This window comes from Rhinichthys klamathensis, unplaced genomic scaffold (genome assembly GCF_029890125.1).
Source record: "Rhinichthys klamathensis goyatoka isolate OS25496 unplaced genomic scaffold, OSU_Roscu_1.1 h1tg000308l_1, whole genome shotgun sequence".
Lineage (NCBI taxonomy): Eukaryota > Metazoa > Chordata > Actinopteri > Cypriniformes > Leuciscidae > Rhinichthys > Rhinichthys klamathensis.
In genome coordinates, this window is record NW_026606826.1 from 590,358 (window position 1) to 615,385 (window position 25,028).

A 25,028-nucleotide genomic window follows, 5' to 3' on the forward strand; every position below is an offset into this window, starting at 1 on the left:
CGTCACGTCCACATCAACTTCTACTCTAAAGGACTATAAGATTTAATAAAAAATAATCTAAATTATCATATTGGCATACGAGATATTAATTATTTTAAATTTAGAAGTAATAATTATAAAGTTCAGATGAAAAATAAAATATTATTTTTTACACGGATGCATAAGGGCTCCAGGCACTGGCCTATTTTTGGCATAGAGAGAGAGCAACTCTCGCTTTAATGCACATCTAACAAAATCGCTAAGGTAAGAAAATGAAATGTCACTATTATCAAACAAAACGTTGATGTAGCTTACATTAAGTCAGTGTCCCATGCCACCATGAGATTTAGACAAGACGAGATTTAGACACAAAACTTAATTGATTTCACATTTCTTATTTGTTCAGTTTGCATTTGGTTGTGCATAAATAATCTTTTTGATTTGAATTAACATCCATAGACTATGCACATATACAGTAAATGTGTATTTGTGTGCCATTTGCATTTCACCTTCAGCAGTGGTCTGTCTTTCTATGGAACAGTCAAAGACCACAATTTCCAATTATGTTATGTATTTATTTTCTGGTTGGAAAGAGACAGTCATTCGATATTTCTCTGCTTTCAACACAGTCATCAGTTTTCTTAATCTGTACACTACAACAATGTGCTTGAAGGAAATTTGTGATCATATGGTGGATAGCACTGTAATGTCAACACTGAGATCCATACAGATTACAGAGCAAATACAACAAATATTTGAATATTCAAATATTTGTAAGTCTTTAATGATTACTTAATGAAAATGAACAAACTACCATTGATAGTTTAGATTACACAGGTCGATTTTTTAATTAAATAGCTGTTTAATTGCGTTAGAAATTAAAAGTCAGGTTAATTTCCACTAAATATTTATTAGCTGCATTTCTGTAGTTCTGATCAAAAACACTGACTTGTCATGCAATGCAAAGAGAAAAACAGTGATGCAGCATATTAATAAATACATTGAGGGGGCAATGGAAAATGGAAACAAGGTGAGCCAAATTGGGAGTGAGATAAGTGGAAGTGCCCCTGTGGAACAGTGCAGAGGCGTCAACTGATGAAAAGACCCGTTCAAGCATGATGGTGCACAGTGCTGTTAACGCTGCATCTGATCGCTTATGATAATTTCTCAATGTAAGAAATGTTGAAAATGTTTAGCTGTATTCTTATTCCATAGATTATAGCGTGCCCCCATTACTTCAGGAGAATACATAATTATAATTGAACACCCTTACACTTTTATTTAGATGTGATCTTATCATTCTCCATCTCTCAAAGCACAAGAAATCATTGCAGCATCTGATGTCAAGAAAGCTTATAATTGTTTGAATTGGATATCGAATAAAAATATGCATAGCTCTCTGGGGGTAAAAAACTTAAATTCAGCTGGATCTTCCACATTTTACTGCAATTCCCAATAATAGTTTGATCATGCAACAACATGATGAGCAACATTTCTGCAAAACATTTTCATGTCAATTTCTGTCTTTATAAATATTGATTTCTTCATGTGTAACCACAGGATGAAATTCATGGAATTAGGATTTAATCTGATCATATGTATGTTTTATAAATGAGACCCCTAGACTGTCTGCTTGCACTGTTTCAGCTGAAGTTTGCTGCATTGCAAGAAATATATGTTTATTAAAATATATTAGCCTATTTAATATGAGTGAATAAATCAATATTTACAGAAAAAAAAACTGTGGTTTTAAAATGCAGAGGTAGTGTAAGTGGAAACATTGCAGGCAATTTTTTTTTTCTTTTACCAAAATCAGTGAGGTGACAGTTATGAAGCAATTTCTCACTCCCACAGGTTACCAGCAGCTGCAGAAATCTCCACTGTCCAGGGCTGCGTTTTTCAAAAGCATAGTGAGGGCAAGTAGATCTATGAATGGTAGTTCAGCCCAGATCTACATCAATCGTACTGCAGTGTGACGAATGAGAATTCACAGGTAAGCTTGTTGCACATGACATGTCTTTTCATGAGACTGACTACTTTAAAAATAGAATTTATATTTAATATATGAATATAAATCTAATTATGTATTCATATTTACTACAACAATATACAAACACTTGTTGTAGAACACGTTGAGGCAATACTCTATTTTGATGGTCCCCTTTTGTCATGTTATGTTTCCCCTGACCTAGTTTTCCTGTGTGTTTGATTTAGTCATTATATTCACCTGTTGCCCATCAATTAGTTCATTTTGTTAGCTCCATGTATTTATACCCTGTGTTCTCTGTCCATTCTCGTTCATGTTATGTTGTGTGTAGTTTGAATATCTTCCTATTCTCCATATTTTTTGTCATTAAAGGACTGTTATTTTGAATCTCATTCGTCGTCGTGCTATTTACAGATGCAAACCATGACAGAAGAATGGACCAATACAGTTAATTTTTGCTGTTTTTTCCCTTTTTGATTTTCGTTTTTGCCCTTTGGACCTAACCGCAATCCAGCTTCTCTGACTCGAGCAGGGAGACGTTCCGCTGGGACTTCCTCCATCTTGCATGCTAGATGCATTACAAGGACCGCTCTCTCTTTTCATTTTACTACCCCGGCCTGAGCAAGCGGCCCAAGGCACGCATTCCAGCGAATGGTCCCTGGGAAAACTTTGCGGCATTCGTGGAGCGGGTGCTGGTGAACACTGACTCACCGTTCACCATCGGCCCGGCTGAGGACCACACCAGCCCCACTCCACATCTAGAGATCAGACATCCACCACCATGATGGAGATTGCATAAGAGCCCACAGCAGACCGTGGACTTCAGCTTGCCGCAACTGTATGGATCTGCTTCAGTCCTTCAGGCCATCAGCTCTGCCTAGTCCAGAGGATCCCCTGGCTCAGTCTCCAGCCTCTGAACCCAACACTCCACCGCGGTCTGTCGATGCATTGTCTCTGCCTTGGCTCCTCCCTCGGCTCCACCGGAAACCCTCAACCTTACGACTCCACCGGGCTCCCTTGTTCCGCCTTGGTCAGGCGTCGTTCTGCCTGCAGGACCTTCGGTCCCGTCTGACTCGGGCTTCGTCGTCCTTCTCAGTGCCAGCGATGTTGCGTGGGCCCTTTGGCTCCACCTGGTTCTTCATCTCCAGTGGCTTCTCCATCACCCCACCCCACCCATTAGTTCCTTTTGTTAGCTCCATGTATTTATACCCTGTGTTCTCCATCATTCTTTGTCCAGTGTTGTCATTAAAGGACTGTTATTTTAAATCCCCTTCGTCTTCGTGCTGTTTACACATGCAAACCTTGACACCTTTAAACATTCTATTGACTCCAATTAATGTTACACCTACATGTCAACTACATAGCTCTCATTAGAGTATTAGCAGACTGTCTGCTTAATATCGGCAAACTCTTTATTGTGATGGTCCCCCAACAACAGTCTACTAATACTCAAGTAGGCTAATACACTAGTAGGCTACTCTAATATGAGTTGACAAATGTTAAACTGTACTTCTATTAAAAAAAAGTGAAACCCATGTTAAAATAGCCTCACCAGAAACCAATTATGGAAAGAAGTCCGCTTGAGAGGAAGATGGATGCTGGAAAAATAGTTGGAAATTGTGACACAAGGTGCTGTTCATTCCATAAAACATATACCCTAAACTTGTAAATTAGTTAGCCCACAAACAAACAAAGGTACCTTTGAGTCTGAATATCGATACGATGGAAGTGTAGTGAGCAGTAAGCAAATTATTCCAGTTTTCATTTCAATTGTTCCCACACATTTGAACCAATTTCCATGACCTTTCCAGCTATTTCAGATTACTGCAAGAATTGATTTGCTTATAAATCAGTCAGACCAATTTGTGAGTTGATTTGAATTATTATTTTTTTAAAGTGATTCAAAACAATGGTTTACTCACAAATCAGAGTTGACTAAGGCTTTCAGGTGAGTTTTACTGTACACAAGCTCTAAAACCACAAAAATGTAAATCTATAGACTTTTTCCATGACCTTTGCAATTTTGTTAGAACAACTGTCACAGGAAAGCCTTTTCCTGGGACTTTGTAAAATTCCTTTATTTATTTTGACCTGTTATATAAATCTAAGATGGCAGACTTAGAAAGAGAAATGTTGATTATAAACATAAATTTCATTCAATACTGTAAAGTGTCAATAACATATTTTATTTAAATTAAAATAAATTATTTTACCTATTCTTTTGTGTTTTGTTAGTGTGGAAGAAATTTAATATGTTCTATATGTTTGCATGTTCGTATATTCATAGAATCTTAGACACATGATGGTAATTAGATAAAGGTAATAAAATAAAGAATATTTATTCTTATATATTATTATAAAGAATAAAGACTATAAAGAAGGAAGGATGCCCTCCTCTCCATGCCACTTTGTATGATTGCTGACCTTTCTTTGCAAGGGAATAAATATTGTAATTAATTGTGAGATCACAGAGCAGTATTTGCCGTCTGTGGAAATGATTGCTATGTGGAAAGCAACAACTCAGTCACTTTAGGGGTTCTTTTTCAGCACCTTATTAAGATTTTGTCCCTGATTTGCAGTCTGGATGATTTTCCAAAAGTCAAAGCCAATCTTCAGATTTTTGGCAATCTGAGTTCAGTGCTTTCGCAGAAAATGGGGAGGAAAGCAAAACGTTTTTAGCAAAATTGCAGAAGGTAACAAACTTTTTTGTGATGCCCGCTGACAATGACAACAATGCTAACGATATGTTACAAGTCCATGGCCGTATAGCCAGCTATGAGGTGACCGAGGTCCGGAACTCTGTCATTTTTTTACATTCAAAAATAAAATGTCAAGCTCTCTGAATGATTAATTAGCCGTTTAAACCACCTCATATGAGTGTTTGCAATTCATGTTGCTGCGAGAAGCTAGCGCAGTGAACGGGGCTTGAGAGCGCGCTGTGAGTGAGGGCGCGGGTGCAGCCTACGTGTTGCCAGATCCACTAATGGAAAGGTGGCAGTAGTCTCCTGGACCTGTTTTTCTGATTTAATGTGACACTTTAGGAAGTTATTTAAGTGGAAAGTTGCATGTTAGGTTTAGTGATATTAATCTTATTTCCAAAACACAAGCTTTGAACTTATTTCGGATTATTATTATTATTTTGTTTTGCTTGTTTTTCGTAGCAATATCTGGCAACATTTTACTGTCGCAATTAATAAAAAAATAAAAAAGCTTATAGACAAACTGTAATTGCATGAGCTACCACATTCGGTAAGACAAACGCAATGACAATCGTGATTATCTGTAAGAAATGTATAACACTATCAAAAACAATAGCATAATACAGATCTGTATGTTAGCCTACAGAATGAAATTTGCCAAATAACTTACTGGCCAGCTGGAAGACGGCTCATGCTGTTTAGTTAACCTTTCACAAAGTCATCATAAAAACATTAATTAAAGCAGTGTTTCTCAACTAGCAATCTATTCAGTCAGCATATTTGTGTTTGATCTGTGTGAATTACAGAAATATAAGACTTGCTAGACCTACTTTTTTCTATATTTCTTTGCACAAAACTCTCCAGAAAGTGCCATTTTGTTTTATTAAAAAAAAAAAAAAAAAAAAAAAATCGTTCTCTTTTAAAGATCGGATGGGGGGCCCCATACTACCTTCGCCTTGGGCCCCCAATTTGCTAAATCCGCCACTGCATATCCACAGTTTTATCTTATAGATGATCTTTTTGTACCAGCTGCAAAATCAACGGTGGGGAAAGCACAGGGCATTTCATAATCATTGTGGCTAACCTCATAAATAATGTCACCAGTATTTCAAATGGAATACTGAAGAGAATGTGCCACATATGCTCCCAAAATGATCTTAATCTCTCCTCCTTTCTCTCTCTCTTCTTCTCTCTTTCGATTCCTTCACCTGTTCTAAACACACTTTCCCCCCTCCCCTACACATGAAAACAGAGAGACTCTCGCAAAACAAGCTAAGGAGACTGACCTGAAAAAAGTACCAAAAGCACGAATGAGAGTTTCCCACTGAAGAATCCGCCTACAATCTGTTATTGACCTTCTATTTATATCTCTGCATCTGATCTTATCTCCAGAAAAAATCTGCTTAAGTTTCCCTCATTAAGATATGAGTCCCCACCTTCATTAATTAGAAAAGGAATGGTGGTTACACTTTCAAACTTCAGATCATATCTGTGCTAAAGGCAGTATATGACACGTGCATATTGTGCTACACTTTCAGTAGCCTATATTAATTGGAATGGTTCTACATATAATCTATTCTACAACAATAATACCTTTTTTTTTTAAATACATTAGAGTACCATAATGAATATATGTTTTTGACAAAACGAGACAGTGATTTTTAGCTGGTTGTCTTTTACTATTTAGTAGGCTATTAGTTAGCATAGCTTTGATACTATCATATTTACACTTTTATTTTACACAATCACTTTTAAAACCTATGATAGGGTTCCAACAATACGCCTATTCTTCCTAGCCCAAGCGTCAGAACATCCTGTCACACACTATTTTGCAGGTAAAAGGTTTGTTCACGGCAAGGACGATATATAACTATATCGATAACTATACAGGAAGTTTTAAAAACATTTTAACTATTCAAGAATAACCACACCACAACTATAACGACAAAGCCCGTTCACATCAAGAACGATAACTGTAATGATAATTATTATCATTTACACAAAAGAATAATAACATTCTGATTATCAATCATCAGCTGTTCAAACAATTCTGAAAGGGATTCCAACAATATCGCTCCTCTGTGACGTTATCGTAATAACTGTGGTGTGGACTTCGCTTAGAGTGATAATATTATAGTTACACGGTATCGTCCTTGATGTGAGCCAGGGGCGTTTCTGGCAAGGGAGGCGGAGAAAATAATCGATATTACAAAAATAAAACAACGCAAATACATTTTTTTAAAGTATGAAGTTACAGCGGGAGGCTTGCCTCCCCTAAGCCCTGACTTTTAACAGTGCGTGCGGTAAGTTAGATGAGGGTAATTCAGAATGAATGGTGGAAAATCACATGAGAGGAGGCAAGGCCTCCATTGTGCTATGATTGGATAGGATCTGTTGTGATTGGATATGATTGGTTCATGCGATAAACTCCGCCTCTTGTTTTCATGCGCGTTCTTGAATCGGCCGGAATGAAGAGAATGATGGTGTTAATGGGAAGACTAATTAAAAAGTAAGTAAACAAGTCAGCCACCTAGACATCACTGCTTTATGTCACATCAAACTTGAAAACATGAAATATGATAACTGTGGGGTTTTTTAGTGAGCAATCAGCTTGGGGAAAATAAAGGTAGGCTACACCTTCATGTCTGTGTCTGTCAACAGCTGCTTGATGTTCAGCTTGATGACCGCTGAAAATAAGTTGACTTTTAAAAAGAAAAGCTGAACATTAGTTCACAAATAGGCCTAATATATACAATATTGTTTAAATTGTTACAGCATTTAGTTATTATTTTGGAATAAATGTAAAAATGCGTAACAATACTAACTTGATTAAATGTATACTTGGTTTTAATAAAGTGTCAAAATACAAAATAGAGTTGTATTTGGTCTCTCTTTTTATGAAATGTTTATTTAACCAGGAAAACTAAGTGTAACAGGGACATACATTTACATTTGATACATAAAAAAGTGAGGACTTGCCTCTTCATTTAAACATACCACACCACTGATGTGTACCCCTTGGCATGATCGATAATCGTTGGAATCACTTTCAGAACGTTGTATTTTTTTTCTGCTGATGAATGATAAAAACATTGACAGCAGTCACTGTCCCGACTTTAAAGAGCTTGAGCATTTAAAGCTTTTACTTAATGAACACAATATTATCGTCCCTCGGTGAGGACGCCAATGTAGTTTTCATCATAGTTATCCATCTTGGGATTAATGGTTGTTGTGAAGAATTATGAAGTGTGGCAATATAGCAATAAAATACACAGTTTTTTCTGTAGAAGGCATAGTTTCTTTATGTATTGTGTTTAGTTCACCGAAAATAAAAATTACTGTGTGAGAAAAAAATCAAGTTTTCAGAGTCTTAGTGTCAGTACTACATTAAATTACTATATAATGTTGAATATAATTTATAATGATGCAATTTGGGAATATTTGTGGGTCCTGATAATGCCCCAAATGTCTGATGTTACCAGTAAAAAGTGTCCTACATTATTTTAAAATATATCTTGTCAGTGACCGAGTGCAAGCATATTCGTCTAAAATAATTCTGTATTTTCAGCTTCAGAATCATGAATATTTTTATTCTGGTGTCACTATTGTCCTGTGCATGAATAGTACAAGCCTATTCATGTAAACCCACAATGTAATATTAAATTTAACATTTTAATCAACAGTACATGTTAACCTTTTATCATACACTAACGTTCAAAAGTTTGGGGTCGGTCCAATTTTAAATACTTTTAAAAGAATTCTCTTCTGCTAGCCATGGCTGCGCTTATTTGATTAAAAATACAACAAAAATCAGTTATAGTATTAAATATTATTCCAGTGTAAATCAGCTGTTTTCTGTGTGAATATATAGTAAAGTGTAATTTATTCCTGTGATCAAAGCTGAATTTTCAGCATCACCAGTGTCAGTGTCTTCAGTGTCAAATGATCCTTCACAAATCAGTATAATATGAGGATTTGATGCTCAAGAAACATTTATTATTATTATCAATGTTGAAACAGTTGTTGGTCTGTCAGTTGTACAGTTTTTTTTTTTTAGGATTCTTTGATGAATAGGAAGTTCAAAAGAACAGCATTTGTTTGAAATAGAATCTTTTGTAACATTATAAATGTCTTTACTGTCCTTGATAAATATAAGTATTGATTTCTTTCCTCCAAAAAATAAAAATAAAATTCTCACTGACCCCAAACTTTTGAACGGTAGTGTATGTCTCAGAGTATCACAATAATATCATATTGTGAGTTCGGTATCGTGATATGTATCGAATCGTGACATGAGGGTATTGTTACACCCATAATTGCATCAAATTTGGCTCATCCAATTAGAGGCATTGCTATTTTTCTACTTTAATTATTTTGATATTATCTGAAGAATTACTTCACATATATTCTAGGAATGTGGTCTGTTTATATGTTGATGTAACACCAGGGTTGTTCACTTCACTATTCACATTAGAGAGACAGTGTAGGCTATCGCAGTACAAGTGTGTTTGTCTTTGTGTGGGCTGCTGTGTAGGAGTGTGTGTGGTATGCATGTCTTCATAGGAAAGTACAAGCATGTGAATGGGGGATGTCCCAACAAATCCAAGAGAAGAAAAGAAGAAATGGAGTGGATCTAGGGGAAAAAACAACAACATGGTAGCCACACCCACTCCCCTCCCCCTCCCCCGGATGAAAAACCACAATCATGCATACACTTTATAACCCCTAATATCGCCTTAGGCAAACCACCTTTTCCTCTTTTTCAGAAGTCTGGTAGAGCTGAAGAGAAAGTGTTTTAGGACTGACGTATTTGCCTAAACAGCAGCCACATGTCAATGATCATCCTTTCATCTCTGTTATGTTGCCGCTGAGATCTCTGCACCTGTTACGACAAATAGGCAGAAATTAAAAAAGTTAATTTGATTTATTTTCACTGAATCCGAAGTATATGTCCAATCACTTTTGGCAACTTCATACTTAATTTCTGTCTAGTGATGTTCTGACCATCCACCGTCTCTTATGTTTCCAACCACAGCCGCTACCAAAAGAAACAGAGGAAGACAGAGAAAAACACACACAGAGAGAGTGTGAGAGCGAAAGAGAGAGAGAGAGAGAGAGAAAAATAGAGAGAGAGAGAGAGAGAGAGAGAGAGAGAGAGAGAGAGAGAGAGAGAGAGAGAGAGAGAGAGAGAGAGAGAGAGAGAGAGAGAGAGAGAGAGAGAGAGAGAGAGAGAGAGAGAGAGAGAGAGAGAGAGAGAGAGAGAGAGAGAGAGAAGGTCCAGGGCTTAAACATGAGAGCATAAAAAAAGGGGAAACCCTGTGGGAGAGACCATGTCTAGATGAGATGCTCATTCAATCTCACAGCCACATTTCACACTACAGCACACACTAAGGTGAGTGAAGCAATCTCTCTCATTATCTCATACATTGTGGTACGGTATTTCTTAGTGAATATTGCCATTTGACTGTCATTCTTTATATTCCTTACAGCAGATTTTAATTGAAAAATTAATTTTCATTGGGGCTTTGAATTTAGCCATAAGTCAGTGACAAATCTACAGTCTATCTTTATAGAGTTTAACAACACATTTAGGGCTATAACCACCATAGGGGGATGCGTAAACCATATCATTCAGTTTAGTTGATCGATATGCAATTTCCAATAACCAATTCTTAAAATGTTACTTTTGATCCTCCTAAGCCTAAATATTTGGTTATATTCTTGAACACATTGGCCATCTACAGGCTTCAAGGAGTCTCCTTTTAAAAATAGATTTATTGTACAGTATGACACTATTTTTAGACTAGACTGATTAGGTCAGTCGGGTAAATGAAGGCTCATTTTGTATTGCTGACTGGTTCTAAGAAAGCTGAGGGGAACAATAAGGGGAAACTCTTTGGAAAACTCTATAGAAACTCACACATTGACAGCAAACACACAATGACTTTCCTTGCAAGAACGAATCGATTCTGGGACCAAATCGAAATGTCACATCGGTAGTAAAACATTTCCTTTGGAAGATAATGGGTTCAATTCACTCTATACAGAAAAGAAAATGTCCAACTTCAAACTTCTGAACACTCGTGGGTTATGTTCAACCCACCTGGGTTTGAGGACTGGGTATCTTTGTGGGCAACATGGGAATTCACCTTAGAGACAAACCACTGCTCTTTTAGACATACATACATGCAAAACTAGAAACCGGTGTGGAGGGAGATAAGATGGTCTGAGGCCTGCAAGTAAAAACGTGAATAGGTTTGAATGCAAATATTCATGCAATCCCTGCAGGTTTAAATAGATTTGCGTTCACCACATGATGTTGTGCTTTCTTAAAGGGTTAGCTCACCCACAAATGAAAATGATGTCATTAATGACTCACCCTCATGTCGTCCCAAGCCCGTAAGACCTCCGTTCATCTTCGGGACACAGTTTAAGATATTTTAGATTTAGTCCGAGAGTTTTTGTCCCTCCATTGAAAATGTATGTACGGTATGCTGTCCTTGTCCAGAAAGGAAATAAAGACATCATCAAAGTAGTCCATGTGACACCAGTGGGTTAGTCAGAATGTTTTGAAGCATCGAAAATACATTTTGGTCAAAAAATAACAAAAACTACGACTTTATTCAGCATTGTATTCTCTTCCGGTTCTGTTGTGGATCCCACTGGTGTCACATGGACTACTTTGATGACGTCTTTATTTCCTTTCTGGACAAGGACAGTATACCGTACATACATTTTCAATGGAGGGACAAAAACTCTCGGACTAAATCTAAAATATCTTAAACTGTGTCCCGAAGATGAACGGAGGTCTTACAGGCTTGAAACGACATGAGGGTGAGTCATTAATGACATCATTTTCATTTTTGGGTGAACTAACCCTTTAAGCTGTACATAGATCAAGTCCATGCATTTAGGTCAGTAAGCTGTATGGTGTTTTCTCCCACTTGATTCACTGTGAATGTATCTTTGGTTTCACTGATTCATTTGATTCCTTTCTCTTGGGCCCTGCTATAATCACAGAGATGACTGGCTCGAATAACCCCAGGTTCCGCCTCTTGGTTGGCTGGTGCTGCCTGATGTCTTCAGCTCTTTTGATAATGACGGTATATCTTGGAACGAGTTTGCACAAAAAGGTAAAGTGACCTGTGTTTGCATAAAACCCCACTGACTCTTATCATGTAGAAAAACTTTAGTGTAGCCTGTTTTCAAGCATACTCTCCCGTCTGGCATTGGTATACCCGATGGTCCAACCCCAACCCTATGCTATAGGTAGAGCAAATGTTATTGGTTGGGCTGCTCAAATAAACAGAGCAATGTTTTGAAAGTCACGTTTTTATAGTACAGTATTGTATAACAACAAATGTCACACTTAAGTTTTACTGCAATAGAATCTGATATTTCTCAGTTGTTTGTTCATTTTTCAACAGTCTCATGGCAATTTGTAACAATTTTACGTTTTGGTGAATTGCTGGCTAATTCTTATCAAATTCCTAGAATCAAATGTGGTTTTTTTTGTACGATCTGCTTATGTCCCAGTAGTGTTCTGGTTTAAGGGTGGACCTTTATGCTTAGTTTTTCTAAAAATCTTACATTTTCGAACAATTCACACTGTACGAATTCATACAAAATAGCCACCACGTAAAATAGTTACATTTTCATGTGAGGTTGGATTGTCATTTTGAGATAAACATTTTTATTTTTTTATTTAGTCTGAAACAAACAAGACAGGAAATGAAGAGTCCAATTCAACAGGTTTGCTCATTAATCTGTTTTCCTCCACAAGTACAATTTAAAGGAAAATTGCACACCTTCGTCATGAAAGTAACAATCTAATACTCTTTTACAGAAACCATCACCAAACCTGGCCAACTGATAGGTGAGACATGTTGAACTTTTTATTGTGAACAGTGATAGCCAATGTGAAAAGAAATGTAAACAATAGATGAAAAGTATCAGTTCTGTCAATAGTCTTAAGGTGTTTTTTTTTTTTAAAGCTATCTTTCATTCTGGGAAATATTCCTAATTGGGGGGAAATTTGTATCTCTTTAAATAATAGTTTTAGTTTTTTTATTTGTAAAGTGAAAATAATCTAGTTGCACTTTCAGGATCCCATTACGGGCTGTCTTTTAACGACTATATCAGTCTCATCAGAGGTAAGAGAACATCTTTCTTCCAGTAGACCTCTTCACACTTTTTTCTCTTTCCTGTTTCCCCCTTTTGCACTTTTTCTGCATCTCTCGCTTCTCTCTATATCATGAAAACAAGAGATAGTGGGACTTTTGGTTGTGTCACTATGTCTCTTGGTTTCTCTGCTGCATTGAGGAAGTTGGACATGTGGTTCTCTGCTTTTAAATAATCTTTTGTGGCCTAAAAGTGATTTAAGTCAAGTTACCACATTCAGCTACACATCACATCTGTAAATAAGCTCGGACTAGTCGTTTTCTGTGAGGTAACTTGAAGTCACCTGGAAGTTCACCTTCACACCATTCGAGTAGGAGGTCGTACCTTTTTTTTTAAAGCATTCTCATCTCATTCGTGTGACTGTCGCCTCGCTGAACCAGATTCAGTCACCACAATGACACCTCTGAGGTGACACTGAATGTTTATCGCAGAGGCGTCGTGAATCAGTGGAAATTTAACTAGTCTAAATGCGCACGGCTCTATGTACGAGGAAGGAGGTCGAAACGTTCCTTTAAAAGGCTCTCCTTCCCCGACCTCACTTCACGTCCTGTGTGAAGTGTGTTTTCATATATATGTGGGATGAACGGCAGCTCTGACCCCCACAAATGGAACATTTAGACAAGAAAATGAAAAGTGAATGAAAAAAATTATACTCTTCAATGTATTTGTGTTAGAATTGAAAAGTAATGAGCCAGATAGCAACTTTTTATATTGTTAAAATTAAAATAGCAGGTTTGCATGTTTGTGTATATATATATATACTGTGAAATATCTGAAATGCTTCCAATATGCATAATTTTACTGCCACATAATTTTTTCCCACATATTTTGTGCTCACACCCAAAGTGCGTGCACATAAAACATAATCTCAGTTCATGCAAAATAAAATTTCTGTGTGAGGAAAAAATTCAAGTTTTCAGAGTTTTAACCTCAGTTCTACATAAAATTACTATATATAATGTTGAATATAATGTATAATAATGCAATGGGGGAATATTTGTGGGTCCTGATAATGCCCCAAATGTCGTATGTTACCAGTAAAAAGTGGACTACACTATTTTAAATATATCTAGACAGTGACAGAGTGCAAGCATATTCGTCTAAAATAATTCAGTATTTTCAACTTCAGAATCATGAATATTTTTATTCTGGTGTCACTATTGTCCTGTGCATGAATAATCCAACCCTATTAATTTATCCCCACAATGTAATATCAAATTTAAATACCAAATTTAGCATTTTAAATCAACAATACAATTTTGTTCACCTTTTACCATATGCCTTGGAGTATCGCAATCATATCGTATTGTGAGTTCAGTATTGTGATATAATGAATCGTGACATGAGGGTGTTGTTACACCCCTGAAAGGGGTATATATATATATATATATATATATATATATATATATATATATATATATATATATATACCCCTTTTATATTTGCGTCTTTATTAAATACACCAACACAAGATAGTTTTGAATCATAAACTTTTTTATATGAATTTAAGCATTGTATTCCTCCCAAAAGTCTAGAATAGTGTTAATAATTGGGAAAGGTTTTAAGACTGCAAACTAATATTTCCATTCTCTTCCTCAGACAAGAATGAAACCTGGATATGCAGTGATTCATGTGAGAGCAGGTCCCTTTCCTTAAATAACAACACTGTCGAAATTAAAACCAGCGGTTTTTACTATATCCACGCCCAGGTCATCTTCGACAAAGCCATTCATCAAACGAAGAAGCAGGCGAGAGTTATATTGCTCAAAAACAGAGGTCCTGCGACACAAGTCAGAAAACTGAGCGAGGGTATTCGCTTTGAACCAGGAACATTGACAATGATCCGGCTGGTCATGCTGACAAAGGGAGAGAGCATCAGCCTGGATATACAACCTGAATCCCTGCGCCTATCAATTGAAGCGTGCCATACTTACTGGGAAATCTTGCTGTATAACAAATAATATGTCTAAAACTCTCAGATTCTATTCATATTCCTTAAAGAATTACAAGACACACAATTCAGTTTCTGATTGTTTGTAAGTCAGGTATTTCATCCGAAGAATCAAAACAGCCTGTATTTATATTTACAAAAGTAAATAATAAAAGATTGTTTGGATAGTTCTCAAGCCCATTATGGGTTTCAAAGGGAATGTTTTCTTCTTTGTAAGTGTTAAAACGCAACGTTTTATTTTTATATTATATGACATATTTTGGAGTAATTGTTAAAATATTTTGAGATTTATTGCAAATGGTTTATTGGTTATTTGTGTATTTTATTTGTATTTTATTTAAATTCTTTTTTAAAGTAAAGTGCTGTAAATAGTCTTCAAAATGTCCAGTAATTTGTTCATTTAATACATAAAGCATGATGAACAGTAGTCAAAGTGACAATTTGAAATGAACTCGGTTTTTTAAATTATTTATTTGTGAACTACCGTTGTCCTACCTGTAAGCTATTTCAAAATAAAAGTTTATTCAGTGCAACATAGCCTGCCTGCTTGAATTGAACTCAGACTCAACCGTGAACAACAGTTTTTGTATAACCTCTAACTCATTTTGATGTAGCCCAGTTTCCCATTTACTACAGACAGCCACATGAGGGAGTCAGTCATCACAGGAACGGCATCTGAACGTGGCCTTCCTGTTGGTCTTTTGAAAGCAAACCACTGAAACTTAAACCCACTTTCACCGCAGATGCGTATACGTGTACATCTTATCTATAAGGCTAAAAAGGCATGAGGAAGCTTCCCCACTTTGCAGAACTACCTAATTTGACGTAAAAGGTCAGGGAGAACGGTATGTTAAGATCAATATTTAGCACGCCGTCTAGTTTTGGTTTTTCGATTATAGTCTACTGAAACAATGTTGACATTTTGAGTATCGAGTCTTGATGGAGTATACTGTACGAAGTCGAAATTATTTCCAAAAGTCTATCGTCGCTGACAAACTGTAACCGCAAGAGACACTGACAGCTAATTTCATGTGCTATGAGTCACAATTCTGAATTCCCCACATCTATAAATCCGCTTTTTTTAGTTTATTCCTCTGCCCACATTGAAAAGTCATCTCACTGTCTTCACTCATGTTAGCTATATGGTGGTTGACAAACTGCAGTGTGGTCGTATGTGATTTGCATTTAAAGAGCATACAACAGCGTTTGGTGCTTCATTTTGACATAATTAAGGAAAAAACAAAATGCACAAATTAATTATTTTTTTAAGCCTTAAATGCTTCTGACAAATGGTTTTGCTATTAATAAAGCAACTCATATTGTACCACACGTACAATGCAACATTTACGAAAGATTTATAGCTTTTGTTGTAAGACCCATGTTTACTACAATTTAAGGCTTAGTTTATTTACTTCCTCTCTTTCTATAGATGTGAACACTCGTTTGAGGAAGCAAATCATGCCATTTTTAACATTATATTTTCGGCTAGGTATTTCTGTTCTTCTTTCATGAGACTGACCTCCCCAAAGTCATCAGTATCACTGAAAATGTTCAAGCAACGCACTTTCGTAAACAATGCTTCCCTTGTGTCCTGTGATGAACCAGCCCCTTGAACATTTTCGGTACGTTAGCACTATTTAAATGTTATTAAAACCAGATTTTGATTTAAAAAATACAAATATATAAACGTTACCTGTAAGTTAAAACTTGCTTTAGCACCTAGGACTGGAAGAACTGTTTGTCAGCATTATTCTGCAGCGATATGCAAAGCAATTGAACTGAACCTTTATTTGTGAATGTCTGTTTGTGCACCATCAACCATTTCCTGTTAGCTTGTGGTTTTTTGCACTCATGCATGCATTAAACAATATACATATACCTTCACATGTTTTACTCCAGTGAATATTTCTCTGAGTGGGGTTATATTTGAAATTTCAGTAGAAACAAACCATAAAGGAAAAAAAAGATACAGGTCATTTAGTGCATTTTGGAATTTTGACAAATTTCACAAAATGTGACAAGGGTTAGATATTTGAAAACAACATGCAAAACCACTTGTAGAGAAAATACACATTTATAGCGTAATTGGACTTTTGATTCAAAACCTCACAGTTACCGAGATAAAGTTACTGAATTGGTGTACTCATAACATACATTGGCAAATCCGCTCTGAAAATTTCCTCCCATTGCATGTCCAGCACGTTTATGTGTCACATGTTAACACAAACAAGGTTCCAGGTGATAATAATAGTGGAATGGAGAGTTATAGGTTAGAAACTCCTGCTCATCATCCCCTGAAAAGAGAAATGGTGCTTTTTTTCTTCTTCTTCTTCTTCGTGGTAAAGGTGTTAACCCATTTGCAGAGGGGAGCTGCATGTGAAACTAACCGTGCTCTACGTCACATATCACTTCCCCAGTGGAGCATTATGGGGAAAAGAGAAAATGGAGAGAGGAGTCAGATATGTGGAAAGAATTGAGGGAATCCTTACAGAATTATCAACCCAGACATACCACTGCATAACCACATTAATATGACCTAAAATAAAGGGGCTTCCCCCCACTTCCCCCTTTCAAAGTTCTGCCCTTTGATGTTACATCACAGGTGCTCTCTGAACGTGGCGCTCTCTAAAGGTTTCAACAGAGAGCAAGAGAGCACCTGCTATGGTCACAGATTTGCAGTGCATGTGAACCACGCTTGTATGATGACATCGAACATTTTAGAGCGAATCTTTTTTTTTTTAAGAAAGAAAGCATGAAACATAAAAATAAATCTAAAACATGGCTTCTTCTCACAAAGAGTAATACAACTTAAATGACTTATTGACTGTCAACTTAGCATGTTTGCTTTTTTAGAAGCTTAGTATAAAAAAAAATCTTTTAACAATAATTTTAGTGGCTATACTTTGCTAACCGATGAAAATTAGCACTTCTGAGCTAACTCGGGTACATTTACATTGTTTCAATGTTGATTAATGTACACTGTACCCTTTCAAATATGCTAATATGATAGCTAGCTTTTACAGTCAAGTTTATTTAACAAATAGACAGTTCACATTTTTACTCACCCTTATGTTCCCAACCTGCATATCTGTCTTTTGTTGGATGTTACCCAGAATACAATGAAAGTGGATACTGTAAAAAAAAATATGTAAATAAGTTATGGCAACATGTTTTTACATCGCTTTACAAGTCATCAAAATAACTCATCTAATTTTCAACTTTTTTATAAGTTATACAAGATTTTTTTTAATGTAATTTAATTTGAAATGAATTAAACAATCTAAGTTGATTGCACTTAAAAATTTAAGGCAGTAACTTTTTCTTTTTTTTTACACAGTGTAGCGACTTATGCTGCCCAGCTCCAAAAATGACAACAATCATCACAAAATATGGTAAAAGTAGTCCATACAACTATACTCAATATTCCAAGACTTCTAAAGTAATTTTTTAGCTTTGAGAAACAGACAGAAACATAAGTTTGTTATTTACTGATAATCTCTCCGCCACAACTTTTAAATCTCATTCCCGTTTGCATATATTCATTTTGATGTCAGATGCCACATTCCATTAGCCTGGGAAAACCCAAATTCCGGCAAATTTGAGATTTTGAGATTTGAGTTATAACTGAGAAGGGTCTGGTGTCAACCAGGCTAACACTCCATTGCTCTTGTAACTGATTGCGACAATTCAAGTTTGAAAAAATACGAAAGTGTGACGAGGTTTAGAGGGCAAGGTATTCAGTAAATAACGGTCATGTGTTTCCAAAAGACGGATTTAACCCCTCGCACTGTAAAAAAAAGTTGCTGCCTTAAATTTTTAAGTGTCATTTCAACTTAAATTAAATTCAACTGACTTTAAAAAAATGAGTACAATCTTGTATAACTTATAAAAAAAGTTATTTATATATTTTAATTATTATTATAAGTTATTTAAGTTATTACATTTTTATTATAAGTTATTTATAACTTCTTTTGATGAGTTAAAGCAATGTAAAACACATATTGTTACTTTTATGGTGTCTTTTCGATCTTTTTAAAGCTTTTCATTTTAGGTGAAATTAACCTTCAATGGAGGAACAGAAAACTATCTTTATTTTTTTAAGATGAATGAGCTACTTAGGGTTTGGAATGACATGAGTGTGAATAAATAATGACAACTTTCTTTCTTTCTTTACAAGACTTGAACATAGCGCACAAGTTATGGTGCTCTTAAGTCATTTTTCAAGCTCAACAGACCATGACCATTCAGAACAGTGTGAAGATTCATCCATCATCTCCTTATATAGGCCTAGTCCACGAAAGACATAAAGAACGTCAAATCTGTTTAGAAAGACATGATTCAATGATGACAGATTTGCATTATTGAGTAAACTATTCCTTTACAGTCAAAGCTGCTTTACTCCTTAATATAACTAGTGGTCATTTCTCCACTCCCTGATGTCATTTACATAACACTTTGTTTATATCAGAAAACTCCAGAAGGGTTGTTGCTATCATTGAACATGCATGCTAACTGATAATGTTAAAGGTATTTTACATTTACGCAGGGACAAACCTTCAGTGCCTACATATAGACCCAAATCACCGCACGTAAATGTCATGCCGCCCCTACAGCTACGGAACAGGACCTGAACACTTCATGTATAGGCACGCAATGCATCATTGCAGCAGAAACCACAAACAAGGCCAGAGAGCCAGATCCTGAACGAAAGTGCGGATGGACAAACAGCAATGTACAAACAGTTTCCATTACATTTCCTTAATTAGGCAACAATAGAATGAGGAATTACTACAGTGCGTGAGCCACATGGTGCAATCATGGCAGTAATCCTCCCATGTAGTTCATGTGTATGCATGCTATTTACGTAGCAATAATTTCACACCATAGAGCAGCTTCAATGGGATGACTCACACTGAACAAATAAATAAGATACTGTGAGTAAGAGAGGAATGAGTTAACACACTTTCTTTAGTGTTTGACTGAAGCTTTTGCGGAAGGGGAAAAGCATGATGAAGTGATATGGGGCTACTGGCAATATACTTCATTTCCTTTCTCAGTGAAGAAAGGATATGCGCTAGGCCTATATATAATAGCAGTGTTGCACAGATCATTTGAGACAGCATAAATCACATTAATACACTATAGGCCCCTATTGTATATTCTTTATGTTGCAGGGATGCAAAATAATGAATTATAAAAACTGACCCATAATAAATATATGCAGTATAAAGAGAGATAAGATGTCTCATTTGACACATTATTAATAAAATAAATGTTGATTAATAGAGGTAATCGATGTCATGTTTTCAACTTTTCATTTCAAAATATTAGGTACGTTACCTTCACACTAAATTATCAACATCATTAGTTCACCCAAAAAATGAAAATTCTGTCAGTAATTACTCATCCTCATGTTGTTCCAACCCCGTAAGACTTTCGTTCATCTTCGGAACACAAATTAAGATATTTCTGATGAAATCTGAGAGCTGGATCACTCCTCCATAGGCTTCTAAGGGATTGAAACTTGCCGGACCAGAAAAGTTTTCAAAGACATAGTTAAAATAGTCCAAGTGACTACAGTGGCTCAATCTTAAGTTTATCAAGCAACGAGAATACTTTTTGTGTGCAAAAAAACAAACAAAAATAACGACTTTATTCAACTATTAATTTCCTGTGGGCCTCGAGTGAGTTCACGTAGTGTAACTGCGCAGCGCTTCTGTGTTGTACGTCACACGTAGGCTCACTATTGGCCGACGCTGGTCATGTGTGTGATGCTTGTGATGTACAACACAGAAGGTTTTTATAACACTTAAAAACCTGTTGTACACAATCTACATGCCTTCTGTCATCTGATCCATACTTCAGAAGTAAGCCTTAGTTTAATTCTAAAATTACTTTTGCTGTGGAATCTTTAATGATTTTTATGAAGAAAAAACGTACGAATAACTTTTATAGGCCTACTGCTAATATTTCAACATTTACCCGACAAAGCCACCTAGGTTACCTGATTATCCATAGATGCGTTTTTTTTTGTTGAAAATCATGTTAATCTAGGCCTAAGTATCAAATTTGATACAACAACAGGCTTATGTACATTTCTCATTTCTCTTCAACATCAGGCATATGTACACAGGCTTATGTACATTTCTCTCGGTTTACGAGCTCGCGCCGCAATCGCGTTCTTTTCGCGTCAGTGTTGTGCCTGAACGCGTTCAATAAACGATAGTTCATATTTTGGGCGAACGTGAACTGAACGTAGGCTACTGAATTACTGCCTGATGAACGTTACTGTGAACTCGTTCATTCTGGTGTCTGTGAACGCACGCTCTCTCAGTTTAACTTCGTTCAATAGGGTGCCAGATTTCTATAGAGCCTTCCAGGCGAAAACCCGGCTAAAACACACCGTAAACAGGCCTTGTATAGGCTATGTAGCGAAAAAAAACACCCAATCTGGCACACCCAATCTGGCAACACCAGCCACCAGTGTCGCACGCACCGCCGCATGCGTCATTAAAACAAAAAGCAGCATGAGCTCGACAAAGCAGCGAGCGAGGAGGCGTCGTATGATCACAGGGTTCTCAAGTCTCACGCATTGGCCGTGAGACACACGCAATTCAACCAGTTCACACGCTCACACGCCAAACCGTGTATATCTCACGCTGAAAAGGCAATGCCAACCAAGTTGTCCTGCAAGCTTTTTATATAACGTTGTATACGAGGCGCATGCACACAAAGATAAGTTTCCTGCCGCCAGCGCGTCCGCATCTCGGCCAGATTGCGTTCGTTACTAGGCAACTTATAGACGCGCGAAGTCCGCGAACACACACGGAAGTTCGGCCACCGCGACATCGCGCGAACACACGTCGTGATGGAGAAAGTAAGTTGGAAGAAAGCTCGTCTAACATTTTTAGACTAGAAGTTCTAGAACAGGGGTCTCAAACTCAAATTAACTGGGGGCCGCTAGAGGTAGAGTCTGGGTCAGGCTGGGCCGCATCAAGTATTCCACAAAAAAATAGTATTCAAGTATTCCAAAAAAGGAGCACAACTGATCCAATCTTCTCAATATTTATTAACGTTTCTTCTGAACAGTTCCTCTGAATTTGAACATTCCTTTCTGTACATGATTGGTTCTTCATGAGCTGTCCTTCTGACAGTTGAAGTTCATTTTACAAACTTTCTTTGTCTATAACACATATTTGTGATATTTATATTTGCTTATGTCCTTTTTATTTTCTTTATACAACACATTAATGATATTGAATGTTTTTTTTGGAAGGCACATTTCCTTTTATTATACTTAGAAAAACAATTATTGCTTTTGAAATACAAATATTTGCAGTCATGTCTGCCCGTCTTATTGAATTCTTTGTATAGTGTCTCAAATTACTGACTGCACAAATCAAAGCAAACCTTCTTATGAACCTGTTGGACACATATTACAAGCTCAAAGTGATTATTCTCACATTGTTTTAGAGCAGGGTCTCTCTCCAACACGTCGCTCGCGAGCTACCAGTAGCTCGTGGCCTGATTGGTGTTAGCTCGACAAGGGGCCGTTCACATATCGCGCTCACATATTTTGCGCGCTCAAGTTCGTAATTTCAAATGTAGGCGCGCGGCAAGCGCGCTCATAATTGAAGCGACGCGCTCATTTTTTCCAGGCGCAGTATGTTTGTACTTCGCGGTTGTCTATGACAACTATTGACAACAAACCCTCCGTAAGCTGTCACGAGACTATCTGTGGTAGCTCATAAGGGATACATTTTTTTTTTTTTTTTTTTTTCGCGGCACACGCAACGACGGGCCGCACTAACATTAAACTTTAATGTCAAGTAGGGGGCCACAAAATATCACCCCGCGGGCCGCAAATGGCCCGCGGGCCGCGAGTTTGAGACCCCTGTTCTAGAACATTTAATATATAGCCCATCGTATACATTATTGGTGCAGTCAAAAACTCTACAACTGCTTTGCAACCAGGCCAAAAGCTTTGGCTCAGTTTGGCTAAGGAAATGTTATTGGGTATGGGAAGGAATGAAGATGTATTTCTTCAGTTTATTTTAAATTCTATATTATACTGTATTAATAGTATTTCTAGTTAGGCTACATTAAGGCTAAAGCAGAGTGCTCTTGGTAATATTGTATATCCTGTCAAAACATACATTAGCCTAATCATTGCCATTGCATTTGTATTTTTCAAAGATGTCAGGGAAAAATGCAAAAATATTTGTTTTTCCAAACATTTTGGAGCAATTTGTTATATATTTGTAGCCTAATTTTGAAATATAACATTAAAGAGTAGGCCTATATTTGATGTGATGAATTGCTCTGTCATTTATCAATTGTTATAATTTCAATTTTTGCTGGTTAATTATGAACAATGGGTAAAATTGGAGGCGGGGCTAGGCAGGGGCGGGGCTCCATTTAGGCTCCTCCCCTAACCGCATGTGATCTCACTCCAAGCTTTTGATAAAACTTGAGAACCCTGTGATCATTTAAACGAGTTTTATGACAAGGTCGGTGAGGATGGGAAAAATCTTACATTTCGGTGCAAAATTTGCCCATCGATAAAATAATTGCTGTCTGTGGTTGTATATGGGCTGTGGCAATAATAAAAAAAAAAACTAAGCTCGCAGCAACATATGGAAAAAAGAACTATGAACTAGTTCATTTTTTGAAGTATGAACAATGAACTGAAAGTTCATTTTAAACTTTGTGAATTGAACTTTGAACTAGTGTAGAAAATTAACTTTCCCAACACTGCGCGTCAAAGGTGAGACTCTGTGAGGTCGACATCTTTGATTTTTACTTAGTCACTATCAATAATGGTTACAGCCAGGTGATTTTCAGGCTAGCATGAGAAGAAAAATTGCGTCGACATCGAATTGACATTGAATTCGTTCACATTTGCGATTCGAATACTGTATGGAAGTTGTTTGTGAGCACTACTTGAGAGTCACATAATGTCATAAATTATAGATATATTATAGATATTATAATATATTGTTGGCCTATGATAGATCATTGTTTCCGCCATGTTTTAAATCAACACCCCCCTTCACATCACATGTATCATTAGCTTAGAATTCAGAGTTCCCCACTTGTAAATATAACTTAATTTGGTGATTCATGTGCTCGAAACACAATATTTCCGACTCCAACTAAGGCCTTGTCTACCCATTATCCCATGCAAAGTTCTTTCCATGCCGTTGCACCAGAAATCCAAAATTTACAAGTGGCGCAAAATTATCAGGATTTTTACTTCAGCTGTGAGGTTATTTTTAAGATGCCGTTGACATTTTCTAGCAATTGCGAATTTAATCAGTACAGTGTTCCCTTTTTCTTGTGGGGAATGTTGTGGCATTTTAAGAAAAAAAGAAGAAGAAAAATAATCACACAAGGGTTTTTTAAGAAACCACAAAAAAAAAGATTAGAGCTCAGAGCCTGCACAATATGTATATTGCGAAATGGCTCATGTTTATTAGGACTGTGTCTTGCATCAGCTTTTATAACTGCTAAATTAACATAGAATTTCATCAATAGACTTCCGCTTCAGTAACAAACCTGTTAGTAGTTTTCGGCACAGAAAGTGAGCATGAGATAAAGAGAGTGAAAAGGAGAGAGAAATCAAAAACAAGACCGTAAAGGCCAGAAGAATTCAGGGTTGGAATCTCCCAATAGGAAGTAAGTCATCTGTGTGTTGCTGGCCGTGTTGGATAGGCTCTTATATTACAACACCGGACTGAAACTGAAAGCGCCTGAGGCATATTGACATTAATCAGATGGAGCTGGTTTGTCAGGTTTCACTGTGAGGTCAGAGAAGGGATTATGAAATAGCTTAATTACTAATTTAATCCTGTACATATAAAATGTTAAACAATCAGAAATGCTTATACCTTTCTTTAAAAAGCCATTATTGAACATCATATATTGCTTAACAGATAATTCATGAGAATTTAATTATGAAAAAAACATAAAATCAAAATTACATGTTGCTTCTAATTAAAAAAGTAGGCTACATTAAGTTAACTAATGGTCTGTCAAGCGTAATATAGGTGCAATAAAAGGTGAATTAAACTTATGAAGGGAACCAAACAATAAACCAAAGCAGAATTGTAATGTAATTAGAATAGTTTATTGAAAGTGTGAAGAGGATGTAATATTTATCACTGTTCAGCATGGCGAGTGTGAGGGTGTGTGTGAGTGCTGCATTTCGAGGTTAGTGTGTGGGTGGAAA

General features: G+C 36.6%; 1 protein-coding gene across 1 annotated transcript; it reads left to right on the forward strand.

The window, feature by feature from the left end:
• Nucleotides 1-11,595: 11,595 nt before the first annotated feature.
• Nucleotides 11,596-15,332, forward strand: lta (lymphotoxin alpha (TNF superfamily, member 1)). Its single transcript, XM_056270781.1, has 5 exons — nucleotides 11,596-11,798; nucleotides 12,375-12,417; nucleotides 12,512-12,541; nucleotides 12,771-12,818; nucleotides 14,446-15,332. Exons 1-5 carry the CDS (start codon nucleotides 11,688-11,690, stop codon nucleotides 14,805-14,807), a joined length of 594 nt encoding a protein of 197 aa, XP_056126756.1. The 5' UTR covers nucleotides 11,596-11,687; the 3' UTR covers nucleotides 14,808-15,332.
• Nucleotides 15,333-25,028: the final 9,696 nt, after the last annotated feature.

What these genes read in the sequence shown, in the direction of transcription:
- lta (XM_056270781.1), top strand. Translation starts at nt 11,688, where the DNA reads ATGACTGGCTCGAATAACCCCAGGTTCCGCCTCTTGGTTGGCTGGTGC. An exon ending in GAACGAGTTTGCACAAAAAG is followed by an intron (nt 11,799 to 12,374) that starts GTAAAGTGACCT and finishes TTTTTTATTTAG; the next exon opens with TCTGAAACAAACAAGACAGG. An exon ending in TGAAGAGTCCAATTCAACAG is followed by an intron (nt 12,418 to 12,511) that starts GTTTGCTCATTA and finishes ACTCTTTTACAG; the next exon opens with AAACCATCACCAAACCTGGC.